This window comes from Globicephala melas, chromosome 3 (assembly GCF_963455315.2).
Source record: "Globicephala melas chromosome 3, mGloMel1.2, whole genome shotgun sequence".
NCBI classification, from domain to species: Eukaryota; Metazoa; Chordata; class Mammalia; order Artiodactyla; family Delphinidae; genus Globicephala; species Globicephala melas.
In genome coordinates, this window is record NC_083316.1 from 148,233,270 (window position 1) to 148,248,608 (window position 15,339).

A 15,339-nucleotide genomic window follows, 5' to 3' on the forward strand; every position below is an offset into this window, starting at 1 on the left:
GTTCTAAAGATAGCCCTCTTTCCTTCAAATATGGCAGCCAGTTTAGTCACTAAGAATTGGCAGCCCCAAAAGACTCTCAACCATCTACTGGACATTGAAGATTCATTCATTCATTCATTCGATAAACATGTCCTGAGTCTGCTCTGTGCCAGACCCTCTGATGGCCACTGGGGACACACAGATAAATCAGACACAAGCTCTGCTCTTGAAAAAACTAACTCACTGACAACCAGCAGTGAGTAAATGAGAGGAATCTGTAAGATGCTACAAAAAGGAGCAGTCAGGGAACTCATTTTGGAGGAAGTGACACCTAACTGAACCAGCTAAGTCTCAAGGTATGTCCAGTTGTGGGGAATAAACAGCAGAATCAGACCCAATCCCTAACACTTAAGGAACTCAAAGTAGAGTTACAGAGACAAGACTCATGTTCATGGCACAACGAAAAGACCAAAAAATCACCGATTAAGGTCCCAAACAGGTGTTCTACATGGAAGTATGGGAGGATTGACAAACTTAAACAGCAGAAGTTGGGGTCATTGAAGAAAGGCTAGGGAAATGAAATGGAAGCCACCTTTTTTCATGAGATTCTTCTTAAAAGTCTTTGATCTCTCCCTTTTTTATTCCCGACTCTTGCCATAGTCACCCGTGGCTCTCCTCTGATTTCTTTTCATTTCTCGTTTTCTACTAAAGGAAAACACTCACTTATTCAACATCTTTAGAGCGAGTGCTGAGAGCAAGGCATTAATCTAGGTCCTGATGGTGGTCGTAGTGGTGAGAACGTACAAATATGAACAAGACATGGAGCCCTTGAGCAGCAAATGAACAACCTAAATGATTAAAGTTTGAGAGATGTGAGTCCCAAACCAAATGGCATAAGGAATGAAATTATTCAGATTTGGAAAAGGGACTGTCATTCAGGAAAGATTTCATTGTAGTTGGTTTGTTCACTCATTTCTTCAGCATTCATTCACTGATGACTCCTATCTACAAGATTCCCTCCTCAAAGAGCCCACAGTTGACCACAGATCCAGGAGACATAAGCAACCATTACAATAGAGGGTGATAAAGAAGCATGAGATGTACACTGGGCCATGGATGTTCGTAAGAGGGAGCTCGGAAGACAGAGTTGGCAGCTTTTGAACCGATTCCTAAAACTAAATAGGAGTTTACCAGGTGGAGAAGTGAGGAAAGGGAAGGCTAAAAGGCGCTGAGATTGTATTTGGAGCACCTTGGTGTGGGGCGGTTGGAGGGAGACGAGGTGTTAAGATATACTGCCCCCAGAGTGGAAAAGCCTTGAACACCAGACTAAAAAGTTTGGTCTTTTTCAAGGAGGTAGTGGGCAGTCGCAGAGAGGTCTGAGCAGGTGAGGACCCTAACAAGCTTTTCGTTTTGGAAATGTCCCTCTAGTAAGCGAGAAGGGTGCACTAGAGCCGGATGGGGATGAGGGCTCAGCCACAGACGTTTACAGCAGCTGTATCTTTGTGCCTGAGACTGCACCAGACGGGAGCCTAAACTAAGCAGGAGGAGTGGGGGTGGGGGAATGGAAGGTGAAAGGAGAGTCCCGCGTGAGGTCTACATTCAGGACAAGGACATACGCAACTCCAGGCACCGCACAGCTGCCGGGAAAACCCGCCTCCTCTTCCAGATCCCTCTAGGGAGGAGCTCCGGTCAAAGCACGTGATGCCTGGGGAACCACGTTTACTATGGGCAGTCCTCCCGTTCATCCGCGGTTTCAGGGGTTGCGCCACCGATCTCCCACACCTGGACTCTTTACCGCAGTGCTAGAGGAATCCGTTCTCTTCCACGCGTCCCGCTATACTCCTCTTGCAGAGCGTGGTTAGGCGAGATAAACAGCGCAGGAGCCCTTTGCCCACACTAAAGATGGCGACCAGTTGCGCTCACTCTGGGTCGGGGGAGCGGGTTCCAGGCGCCAGGCCTCACTGGGCGAGGCGCAGACGGAAGGGGCGTCTCTCGAGATAACTTTTCGACCTTCCTGGGAGGGCGCCTGAGCCGAGGGGTGTGGCCTAATCTGAATTATAGCAGCTGATTGGCTTTTCGGCAGGTGGGCGGGGTGTCTGCCCTAACCCACCCCTCCCTCTTCGAACCGGAAGTGTCTCTCGGTCTTTCCAGCTGGTTGTCATTTCACTCGGCTCGGTCCTAAGGAGAGGGACTCAGCCGCGGCTGCTGAACCCGGGCACCGGGAGGCGGTGGCAGCGGCGGCGGCGGCGGCGGCAGCGGCGACAGCAGAGGAGGAAGGAGGAGAGAAGAAGAGCCAGGCGGAGTCCGCAACTACGACAGCGGGGACTGCGGGACCGGGGTAAAGCGACGGCGGCGGCGACGACGGCCCAGCAACCGTGAGGAGAAACAAAAGCCTTCTAAATTACAGTTTTTAAAAAAATCTGGGGGAAAAAAGAGAGAGAGCGAGCAAAGGGGGGAAGGCCCTTGTCTTTTAGAGTAACTACGCTGGTGGGGTTTTCCTATTTTTCCTCTTTTTTCCCCCCTGCGGAGAATCGAACTGAGAGAACTGAACAAACCGCCCCTGGGTCCCATGAGGGAAAAAAACCCCGGAGCCGCAGAGAGGGGTAGAGGCCGAAACCGCAGGACCTTCCAGGTCGACCCCTTGGTCCCCGCACCCCGGGGCCGCCAGCTTGTCCTCGTCGAGTCTCTCTAATACGTCCTGATCGCGACACCCCCAAGAGGGAGAAACGGGTGTTTCCAACCCATTTCATGGGGGAGAGGAGGCCGGGGGGAGCCCCAGGAACAGCGACCGCAGCAAGATCTGCACCCAGAGCTTCAGGAACAGCCCCAGAGGCCAAAACTGCACCCCGTGAAAGATCAGAAACAGGACCAGGAACAGCAGAAACTTCCCTGCAATCATCTTTCCATTAGTCAATGCTGATTTCCTCTCCCGCAACCAGGAATTCGCCTCCCACCCCAAATAACCTAATATAATCTATATATATAAATATATAATATATAATGTTCTTAAATTATTCCTGATTTTTTTTAACCAAGCTGCCAAGAAAAGAACGTATTCTTCCCTTAGCCCTATTCTAATTTTTATGTGAGTGAATCTAAACTGCTGAAGAAGACCATATGTGATTCTTAAATTATATATATATATATTTTTACTCCGCGCAATGCTTATTCTTCTACATCCATAGATGCTTGAGAAGCTGTGTTTTTGTCATTCATGTACGTTTTCCTTTGGAAAAAGAAAGCGCCTATTTTACTAACCAAAGACTTGATTTTTACCCTCTTCGTTTTTATTCCCTCCTAGAATAAGTTGGATTCATGTCAATGTTTTAAGACATTTTTTTTTTTTTTTAGTTTTTTTCTTTCAGAGACCAGAATTCCAAATCTGAACTAATTTAGGGTGATAAGCTGCGATCTTTGAGCTAGCTAAAAATAAGACATTTCAAACAAACAACTTAAATTTGGGGTAGAGGATACAAAGGCGTGAGACATCAGGTTGTTGTTTTTTTTTATCATAAGATTCTGAGCCTAAAAATAATAAATGGGGGATTACGGGTTTGGAGTGCTAGTGCAAAGCAATACTGGGAATAAATCTGCTTTTCCAGTCAGATTCCATCCACATCTGCAGCCTCCACACCATCACCAAAATGCCACCCCCAGCCCCGCTGCTTTTATAAATAATAACACAGCTGCCAATGGCAGCAGTGCCGGGTCAGCTTGGCTCTTTCCTGCCCCGGCTACCCATAACATTCAGGATGAGATCTTGGGATCAGAAAAGGCAAAAAATCAGCAACAGGAACAGCAAGACCCTTTAGAAAAGCAGCAGCTCTCCCCCAGTCCAGGTCAGGAAGCTGGAATACTGCCTGAAACTGAGAAGGCAAAATCTGAAGAAAATCAAGGGGACAATTCTTCAGAAAACGGCAACGGGAAGGAGAAAATAAGAATCGAATCACCAGTGTTGACAGGGTTTGATTATCAAGAAGCCACGGGGCTAGGTACTTCAACCCAACCCTTGACATCTAGCGCGTCGTCTCTTACTGGTTTCAGTAACTGGTCAGCAGCGATAGCGCCTTCTTCCTCTACAATCATCAATGAAGATGCAAGTTTCTTTCACCAGGGAGGGGTCCCGGCTGCTTCGGCTAATAACGGTGCTCTGTTGTTTCAAAATTTTCCCCATCATGTCAGCCCTGGGTTTGGAGGCAGTTTCTCTCCTCAGATCGGGCCTCTCTCACAGCACCACCCCCATCACCCTCATTTCCAGCATCATCACAGCCAGCATCAGCAGCAAAGGAGGTCTCCTGCCAGTCCCCATCCCCCACCTTTCACACATAGAAATGCTGCTTTTAACCAGCTGCCTCATTTGGCGAATAATCTTAACAAGCCCCCCTCTCCATGGAGCAGCTACCAGAGCCCCTCTCCTACACCGTCTTCTTCCTGGAGCCCAGGAGGTGGTGGATATGGTGGCTGGGGAGGTTCCCAAGGCCGAGATCACCGCAGAGGGCTGAATGGAGGAATAACGCCCCTGAACTCCATCTCGCCTTTGAAGAAAAATTTTGCAAGCAATCATATTCAGCTCCAGAAGTACGCTCGCCCCAGCTCTGCCTTTGCTCCTAAATCCTGGATGGAAGATAGCTTGAACAGGGCTGACAACATTTTTCCTTTTCCGGTAAGATTATGTTCCATTAATAGATTAAGATGAAATAAGGAAACGGCAGGGTGTAATATCTATGTAACGAAGAGAGTTTGAATTGTCTGTATTCATATCAGAGCTCTTCTTAGAAAATGAGTTAATTACCAGACATGATTTTGGCAGGAGAGGAGTATAATTTGGAACAAAATATTCAGCTTTTTTTTTGGTAAATTTCTAATTGTTATCTTCCCCTAGATGATCGTATAAATTATCATAATTATGAATACCAGGTAGCTAGTGATGTCATGATTATTAACTATAATACCTTTCTAGCCTGACAAGAGAATCGTGGTTGGTTTTCCCCTACTTATTTAAGTGAGAATAAATAATGTAGATATAAATATATTTCATTGTGGAAACTGATGAGCATTTTCTACCCGTTTGCATAACTATATAACCTCGCAAATTAATTTTTGTCCGCTGTAAGGTAGTGATTCACTGAAAACCAGCTATTGAATTATAGTTTTCTCACTGGTTATATTTTAAACCTGAAACCTCTCTGAACCCTGCGGTCTGAACAGTTTGAATTCATCAATTCGGCAATTCCTGTTAAACCTTTTTGCAAATTCTGGCCTGCCTTGTGTCAGTAAGGACTGCTAGAGAAATGATCTAAATATTTTCTTCATCCCCAATTACCCAATTATTTTTGCATACTATGAAACTGTTGATCTCAGAGTGAGTCTTTTATGATGCCTTTCACCCATTTGTTTATTTTCCCGTGTTAACACTGGGGGTGTAGATAATTAAACCATTCCTAAAAATAGACCCAGGCAAAGATCACTTGTCTTTCTTGCCACCAGTGTATCCTTATTCTGCAAGAGTCACATTGTTTCATGTTTTTTAATTAATGAGCAGCCAGTCTAGTTGATAGACATAGGATAAAGGGAATTTCATAGTTAACTGAACGTCAGATGCCCCACTAAATTTGTATACTTTGGGGGTATGATCATTTATATGTGTTTAGGAAATTTATATGGGTTTTAAGCTAACATTGAATCAGTCCTCAGAACAAACCCCACAAGATAAGTTCTGTTATTATCCCCATTTTAGAGATGAGAAAATTGAGTATCAGCAAGATATAATAACTTGCCCAAGAGCACACAGCTGATAAGAGTACAAACTCTAGGTTAAAAAGCAAGGATTAAAAAATGCTACATACATGTGTAGGCATACACATGTGCTATATCTAGAGGGTTATTGTAGAGATCTTTCGGCAAAGGCTCAGACAGATTTCAAAATAATTGCAATGTCTCCATATATGATGTCAACACAAGTAGAATTATCTGTTTTAATTAATAATTTGCTCAGAGGGAGGGGAAGTTTGCTAAGAGAACCCTGTGTCATTCCAAGGAATTAAATATACCTTCTCTAAGGATTCAGGTATAATGATTAGGATGTATCTTAAAATATTTGGTGAAATCTAGTTAAAAAAATTTTTTTTCAATAATTTTTTTGCCCAGGTATAAAAAAAGCTGTTGGCTTTTGTTTTTAGAACGGGTTTTTACTCAAACTGAAGAGAGCAATTATCATGCTTTAGTGGTCAGGTGAAAGGCTGTTGAAGACATTGGCAATCCATGAAGTCTGTTTTTAAAAAGTTGGTTTTGATATTCCTTTGAACATAAATTTAAGGGAAATTTAATGCAAAGGTAACTTTTATGAATTATTTATATATTCCTAATTGAAAAAATCTAAGACGGCATTCTCAACATTTTAACTGGGTTAAGATTGGCTCAGAATTAAAAATACTTTTCTTTTCTATTTTGCTACTTATAAAGTGACAGAATGAATTTATGTGACCTCATAGTTTGTTTTCCATTCTCAGTTTACTGACTTTTGATAAAGGTTTGCTTTGGGAAAAATAAAAATTTCAGAAAATGTATAAACTATATGTATATGCACATTATTAATATTTTTATGGAGCTAATGGGATGTGTTTAACATGTGAAATTTTTTTAATCAGATGGTTTCTTAGAGATTAAGCTGGTGTATGAAATAATAGTAGACTAAGATTGATACTAAAAGATACTGTTAGAAACTAACTCTTCCCTTAGAATTGTTGTCTGTTATGCTGAGAATGGAAAATGGATGAGTCAATATACCTGGCTGAAATTTGGTAGGATTAGAAACTAAGTTGTTGCTTTCTGTTCACCATCCCCACCATTTTTAGGAGAGTGTGTATATTTCTGTGTGTGAGAGAGTGAAGAGAGAGAAAGAGAGAGGTTGGGAGATGGGGAGCTGAGAGCAAGCATTGGGTTGAGTTGTAAGTCACAATAAAAATAAGTGATTTGAAAAGAATCTTTATGACAAGAAATTCCTAATAGGGTTTTGAAAATATAAGAAGTTAGTAAACTGAGTACCGTGGTGCTTACTTAAATGAATGCAGTTCTGTGTGTGTGTGTTTTAGAGAATTATTCTTTTGAATAATTTTTTGGCAAAAAATACTGTTTTGAGTTGATATGAATTACTTGGTTAAATCTGATATGAAAAGATTTGAAGAAACATTTATTTGACTGGGAGCCCAGACACCTAGGTTGTGGTCTTGGCCCTGTCAGTGTCATAGCATTTGGGGACCTCAGTTTCTTCATAAAATTGGGGGTGGTGGTGACCTAGGTGATTCCTAAGTTCCTTATGATTCTAAAGCAAGCTACTGTGAAATTTAAACTGCTGCAATCACAGTCCATACTTTTTTCTGAACACTGCTATCTTATTTAAATTTATTGCCTTAAACACTATTAATTTTAGGAAAGACATTTTATAGATTAGTAATTCAATTTCCGTTGCTTTTAGAAAGCATTCCTTAGGTGTTATAGAGAGATCTTAAAATTTACCACAGAAATTACAGGAGAGAATTTACATGGCTATATTATAATATTGGCATTCAATCAAAGGCTAGCATGGAATTATTATATTAAAAGGAAATAATTTACCTGAAATGTAACTAATACTGGGCAGTGTTTATTTTAATTTGAAATGAATCAGAATGGTTTTTACATTTGTTTAATTTAGGTTTGGGTACATACAGTGAATTAAAATTCATGATGACATTTTAAATTAATTTTGGGGGCCAATCTTAACCTTCTCTTTTACCCATGTTTGTGGAGCAGGAGCAAAGGTTCCAAATATGTGAATAATTCTCTAAATAACTGATATGACAGGCATTATATTTTGGGATTTTCTTTGTATTAAAATTTGTTTCTAAGTTATTTTTGCTTAGCTTAAAGTTTTCATTATGTGGATGCAGATAACATGCCTGAAATCCAGTTTTCAGATACAACTAAACTAATATGTATTTAATAATAGCTAACATGCCTTTGATAGTCTAAGTGTTTTACATGTATTAACTCATTTACTTCATTCAACAATCCTATGAAGTAGAAATTATTATTGTTATTATTACTATTCACACATGAGATTTGGCTTTTAACCATTATACTACAGTGTCTTTTCACATAGACATGTTACAGATGGGGGCAGCGGTAAATGCCTCCCGGAAACGTGTAAGATGAGAGAAAAATTTTTACAGTGAATCATTGATACCTGATAATTAAAAGCTGATTATAAAGTTTTGAAAAGTGGAAAATAATAGAATATATTTATTTGTCAACTTTAAAATATTAAACAAATAATATTCAAATCAATATTTTTTTGTTTGATTTTAGTACGTACTATGTACTAGGTACTGAGCTACGTGCTTTCACATATGTTATCTCACTTCATGTATAGGATTTCTCAACCCTATGAGGCTTAGTTTTATTGTCTTAATTTCAAAATGAAGAAACAAGGGCCATGTTTATGTGACTAAAGGCATGATTTGACCCTTACATTAAGGGGAGGAAAATCCTACCCATCCTGCCAAACACATCCTGGAATCCTGATGTCCAAACCAAATAATATATTGGGGCACCTGCCAGTAATTAATTTGAATATAGCAGTTCTTTGGAGGGGTGCCTAGATCTTCTGTCCTTACAGGAATGTAAAGGAGAATTGTATGCTATATATCCTAGTACTCTCTTATATTCAGCTCAGTTATGCCCCCATCTCCATTAGCTAAGAACCAAGAAGAAGACCAAAAAGAAAAAAAAAAAAAAGAAAAGAAAAAGGAAAGGGGGGAGACAAAATCTCTTACAAAGATGATCCTAAAACTTGATTGATAGGGAGACATTTTAGGATTTGGAGCCCATTTGCTCTTACTTGGTCACCATGGATTTGTTAAGTTGTCTTAACCAGGCAAATAATTTATGTTACTTTAATAACTCTCCTTGTGTTTTCAGTTTATTGATCCTCAAAATTATATATGGCATCTTATATCTGAAAACAGAAAGTTACTGCATCGCTTCGGGTCTGAAAGTCATGGTGAATTATCAATATTAAAATTACCTAAAGTGCAACGTTGTTACATTTTTTGTTTTCTCATATAGTCCCAAGGGATATAGGAAACATTTTCTTTGACTTTGTATTAATCTATATTAGAAGATGGGAAAGTAATTTTTTTTAACTGTAAGGTATGGGTTGGATGGTTCTGGTTCCAGCAGAATTGAAATATTGGAAAAGTTTGGGAAAAGCTTACCAGATACCATTTTACACCTTTTTGTAGAAAGCCTTTTAACTAGGTTTAATTGCTTTTCTGATGGAATTGAAACTTGGGCAGGGTAGTTTTTTGATTATTTTTTGATGTGTCTTCAGGGAAGCCATGGAATATGATCAACACACTGTTCCAACATCTTTCAGGAAAAACCTGGTTATTGCAAGCCTAGTGAATGTGCTTGTTGCTAGTTGCAACTAGAAAGATGTTATTTAGTTCATGAGTTTATGCTTTTGAGAATAATTTTTGTTGGTGTTCACGAGAAAGAAATGGAAAAGTAGTCTTAAAGTTAACATATGCCTATTTTGAATTTTACAGTCTAAATCTATTTTCCTTACGACTTTTTTGCTCTTTCTATTAAGGAAAATAAGCTTGAGGTTCCATTATCACATTTTTTCAGCACTATATTTTACCTCAGTTTTTGGTCCCATCACAGATGAGATAATATATTTCTATTTAAGGCAGGGAGCTTGTAACATGAGCATTCATTTTAATTTTTCCTGACAAAAGTCATTTTGTATTTAATTGTTCAAACAAAATTGTTCTTGAGGAAATTAAAGTATATTTTTACCGTGATAAATTTATAGCAGTATAGAATTTTTTACTTCAAAGTTAGCGTAGATTCTCATCCTATTGTATAATATTGGAACAGAAGGAGTTACACTTTAAGGTTTTCAGAAAATTCTCAATAGAAAGATAAAAGATCTATATAGATCCTATTTTTAATCAATTTCTGAAGCTAACACTTGGATAATTACTGAGAAAGGCTATTGTGTGAGGCCAAAAATATAGTAGACTGAAGCACAGGCCCTGGATCCAAACAGACTTACGTTTGATCTGAACTCTAGTTAGCTGTGTGACCTTGAGCAAGTCACTTAAATTTGAGAACACAGACCTGGCAGTGAAGGGTTATTCTAAGGTACTTTAAATATGTGGCCGTATTAGGTAGCTTACATTTTTTTGTTTAAAATAAAATTAAAATCTCTAATATTGAGTAAAATCAGGAAATTAAAATAACTACAAAAAGCTTGGGTATCTATGAAAGATTTTGAGCAGTCCTTAGTTTTGCTTGTCTTATCATATATGCTCCACTTCTCAGAGTACTACTTTTAAATAAGCTAGATGCAACCCAGGACAGATAAAACATTTAGCAGAATTATCAGTTTTCTTGAAGAGAAGTTTTTTTTTTTTTTTTGCGGTACGCGGGCCTCTCACTGTCGTGGGCTCTCCCGTTGCGGAGCACAGGCTCCGGACACGCAGGCTCAGCGGCCATGGCTCACGGGCCTAGCCGCTCCGCGGCATGTGGGATCTTCCCGGACCGGGGCACGAACCCGTGTCCCCTGCATCGGCAGGCGGACTCTCAACCACTGCACCACCAGGGAAGCCCGAAGAGAAGTTTTAATAATTGTTTATATACCTAAACATTTATTAGCATTGGCAGCCTGCATCTTTCAGTAGTTTGAAAGATTTTGCCTATTTTTAAGAAATTTAGAACATTTGATTGTTTTTGTATACATTAAAGGAGACTGTACTTTTTTTTAAACATCTTTATTGGAGTATAATTGCTTTACAATGGTGTGTTAGTTTCTGCTTTATAACAAAGTGAATCAGCTATACATATACATATATCCCCATATCTCCTCTCTCTTGCGTCTCCCTCCCACCCTCCCTATCCCACCCCTCTAGGTGGTCACAGAGCACCAAGCTGATCTCCCTGTGCTACGCGGCTGCTTCCCTCTAGCTATCTGTTTTACATTTGGCAGTATATATAAGTATATATAAGTCTCACTTCGTTCCAGCTTACCCTTCCCCCTCCCTGTGTCCTCAAGTCCATTCTCTACATCTGCGTCTTTATTCCTGTCCTGCCCCCAGGTTCTTCAGAACCATTTTTTGTTTTTTGTTTTTTTTAGGTTCCATATATGTGTTAGCATACGGTATTTGTTTTTCTCTTTCTGACTTACTTCACTCTGTAAGACAGACTCTAGGTCCATCCACCTCACTACAAATAACTCAATTTCATTTCTTTTTATGGCTGAGTAATATTCCATTGTATATATGTGCCACATCTTCTTTATCCCTTCATCTGTCAATGGACACTTAGAAGGAGACCATACTTTAATGAAGAATTTATGATTTTGTTCATTAAAAGACAGGAAAAGGTGCCATAGATTTGAATTGAATATATTTTAGCTTTTATCCTGGAATTAAGTTCTGTTTTTTATATTTTAATTAATTTATTTAGCATATATTTATTGAGTACCTGCTATGTTATGGACTAGGCATAGGTAGATATCTCATAAAAATTGTTTTGATTTGATTCATAATGTATTTCTGACCTGTGCTAATCTTTGAATGATACTGAACATGCATTTTTTATCATTGTAAACAAATTAGCAACTAGCCCAATAGTTATATTTCATTTTAATCCACGAGCTGTTTAAACTTAAAGGCAAACTAACAGGTTCAACTTTAGGTATAACAGAAACAGAGTGTAAATGACAGTTCCAAATATTTTATTAATGGTCACATTTATAAATATACACCTGTACACAACATGTGCTTTTTTAAGTTCTGTGACAAAATGGTACTACAAAAGGCAAACTTTAGCCTGTGGGTCACAGAATTTAGGTCTCATTACATGTCAAGGAAAAAAACTCCATCAGTCACTTACAGGTTCTCCCTCATGTTTGCAAACTGAATTTTTAAAGTTTAAAGTCTTAAGCTGAAGAAGTACTTTTCATATTGTAGAGTATTTAGATTGGGCAATTTCTATTTGCTGCATATTTACCAGATATATCCCAGTCATTGCTTGCTTTTAGCTCTAAAATAAGTTATAGTTAATTCCTCAGTATTATACACTTTAAAGCCATATTTATATTTAAATGTTATGCAACATACTTTTAATAATAGTTTTCCCAGGTGTTTTTGAGGAATGCATCTGGTGCTAGTCAGTAAAATAACTGCTGTAGCCTTACTGTCTCTAAGAACCTTAAAAAGAACCAAACAATGTAAGAACAGTTGCTACTCAGAAAAACCTCCTAATTATCATATGGAAGTCAGATCTGAGTTGATCTGAGTTTCAACGATGGCTCTGCCACTTACTAGCTGTGTGACCTAAGGCAAGCTCCTCAACTTTCCTGATCCTTCATTTTCACATTTCTTTTGTCCAGTGTTTTTGAAGTAAAATGAAATATGCCTAATATTTGGCTTCCAAAAGATTCTGTTGGTATAAGAAAGTCATCAAATAGAAATATTAATTCAAAATTTTGCAAATAGCACAGATTCTTAAAAGGTGAAAACCATTGTGTAACTGGTATATGGTAATTTGAGTTTAACTCTAAAGAAGAATTTTATAATCTGAACTATAATTTTGTTTAATAAACTCAATACTTAATAGTGGGAGTCAGCCCAGATGATGCTCCCATTTTCTTGAACATTGCTGGAAAATTTAGTGACCAACTGGTTTTTTTGTTTGTTTGTTTGTTTCCTCTTTGGATAAAGTTTTTCCCCCCAAGTCTTTTTCATTTCTTATTATGGAAAAGTTTAAACATATTCAATAATAGAGTAGTGTATAGCAAATTCCCATGTACATACATGTCACCTGGCTTCCAACAATGATCAGCTCCTGGACAGTCCTCTTTCATCCATCTTCCTAACTGTCTCTTCCTGCTTTCATGTTATTTTGAAGCATTTCCCAGGTATTGTATCATTTCATCTGTAAATGGTTTAGTATGTGTCTCTAAAAGATAGTCTTTTTTCCCCCCTTAAAAACATACAAAAATATCTTCTAGTTGTTTTTTAAAGAAAGATAGTGAGAAATTGAAGCAAGGCCCACATTTCTGTTGTACCTGCTCAGCCTGTTTCACTGCTCAACCTGATGCTAATCTCTAAAGAAACCACTATTGGCCGCATCTCCCTTCTAGGTCAAGAAGGGTGCTGGTGGTCACATGGCCGTCAAAAAAAAAAAAAAAAAAAGAGATCCAACAAGACACCAAAACATCAGCTGATGACCACAAATTTGGGAGGAGATTGTTCAGTTTTCCTCTCTTCATTTCAGCCTTCTTCTGGGTTCAGGCTTCTGTGGACTTGGGGGAAGGATCTCCAAAAGGAGAGAGAACAGGACAGGACTGAGAGCGTTTTGGTTGTGTTTTTGTTTGTTAATGTGTTTTTGTTTTTCCAAAGGGAAATTTAAAGGTTTGGGGTCTTTTGCAGGCCTTTGGACTGCATCACATTTTTTTCATCTCTTGCTGTTTTTCAACCCACAAATGTTTGATGCTTTCAATGGACTGTGTGCTAGGAGTACATGACCAAGGCAGACATGCTCGTCCTCGTGAACTGTACAGTCTGGTGACCTCTTGCTCTGTGCCTGCGTGTTGAGAAGTGCCTTCTGCTCCGGAGACTGGAGAGCTAAGGATGTGGCGGGGGGAGCTGTGAGGGCCCAGAGGCCGACACTGGGCACAGGCTGCCTTTTGACGTTGCTGTCAAGGCTCATGAAAGAGAAGAGACATTATGGATGTTATGGGTTATAGGATACAAGCCTCAGTTTAAGAATAAAGATTGTGTATTTGGGTGACCGTTCTCTCTGCTGACTCCGGACCCTGATCAGGCCCAGCAGATGTATAGCAGAGGACTGCTGACTGCCAGTAAGCAGCCAAAGATAGAGGAATGGCCAGAGGGTCTAAATGACTTCATTCCTTAGGGCCTAGTTTTAGTAGCTCTTCCCACTTTCCTGAACTAATGACCTCTTGCCCCAAATAGCTTATTAGGTAGGAAATATCTTTTTTTCCCCCTTTTTTGTTTCTCTATGAAAGTGAGCTATGGGAAATAGCAGAGAACAGCTGAATTATTCAGATACAAACAATACCTAATTTAATATGTTAGTTTCGGGCTCTTTTGCCATTTCACCAGAAAGAGAAGGGGCAGAGGGAATGTTTATTGAGAGGATCTCCTAGCTGGCGGGTGTGGTGCGGACCTTGTCTCATTTCTCCGCACCCCAGTTTTATAAGGGAGGTGGGATCCTTATTTCCATGATGAAATCAAGGTTCAGAGACAATGCAGTGTCAAGATCAGTTGTCTTCTAAGTGGTGACTTACACGCAGGTCTTGGACTAGATTTTAATTATTTCCCTCTGCCAGGCAAGGTGAAAATGAGCAAATAGTTAACAAGAGGAAGGGGTCTATTGATTTAGGAACTGACTAATCAAGTCTAGAATGCCAAGTTGTGTTTTTAATACAGTCAAGTGGTGACAAGAAATATTTACCACTTTAAGGATTTCTAATGGTGAACCTGAATGTGGTTTATTTAGTGAAGGTGGGATAAAAGAAAATTTTCTCAAAGGCTTTCTGGAGAGATCAGATTCATCAGTTCATGTGGAAGAAAATGGAGCTATTGATCCAGTCAGGGTAATACCCCAAAGACATTGATTCATTTTGTTATAGTTTATTATTCTATTAGGAAGCACTTGGTAGCCCAAGATCTGGAAGACTCTGCCTCATTATAAAGCGGTCCTAATGAGAAAGCACTGACTGAAGAGGGATCCTGCTAAGAAATATGAGATGCTATTAAATGTGGTTTCTCCTACTTCAGGTAATTACCTCTTTCACTTTAACCTCTGACACTTGTTCTCTGCATTCAGACCCTGTATACAGTGAAGGATTTCATACCTTGCAGGTGTTGATAGATTGGAATTTCTAGGTCATGACAAAGCTCATTTAAATGGACCACTTCTCTGAGCTTCTGCTCTGAAGTCAGACTCCACCACTTACTTCGTGACTTTGAGGGCAAGTAGTTAACTTCTCAGAACTCATTTGCCTAAAATGGGGGTGATAATTGTATCCACTTTACATGATGGTTGTGAGGAACTAATGTACATAAATCATACATCATTCATCTGAGACACAACACAGAGCCAGGAGGGACATGTTAGCCACTTTAATGATGATGGTAACGATGACGAGGGACTTACTGGATGCTGCACAGTTGCTACAGTCTGTGGCTGTGGAGGTGAGTGGAGCTCGCAGTCCAGTGGCAGAGGGGGTGGGTAGCTGTAACAGAACTTGTCAATATCATGTGGGCTGTCAGTGTTCTAGGG

At 39.5% G+C, this 15,339-nt stretch overlaps 1 protein-coding gene across 4 annotated transcripts in view; it reads left to right on the top strand.

Annotated features, from left to right (window-relative positions):
- The first annotated feature begins 2,155 nt into the window (after positions 1 to 2,155).
- CPEB4 (cytoplasmic polyadenylation element binding protein 4) overlaps positions 2,156 to 15,339 on the top strand; it is a 64,323-nt gene continuing 51,139 nt past the window's right edge. For all 4 annotated transcript variants that reach the window (XM_030829899.2, XM_030829900.2, XM_060296617.1 and 1 more), the window contains exon 1: positions 2,156 to 4,642. In XM_030829899.2, the coding sequence (XP_030685759.1) occupies positions 3,518 to 4,642 (1,125 nt within the window). In that variant the 5' untranslated portion in view covers positions 2,156 to 3,517. The remainder of the gene's footprint in view (positions 4,643 to 15,339) is intronic.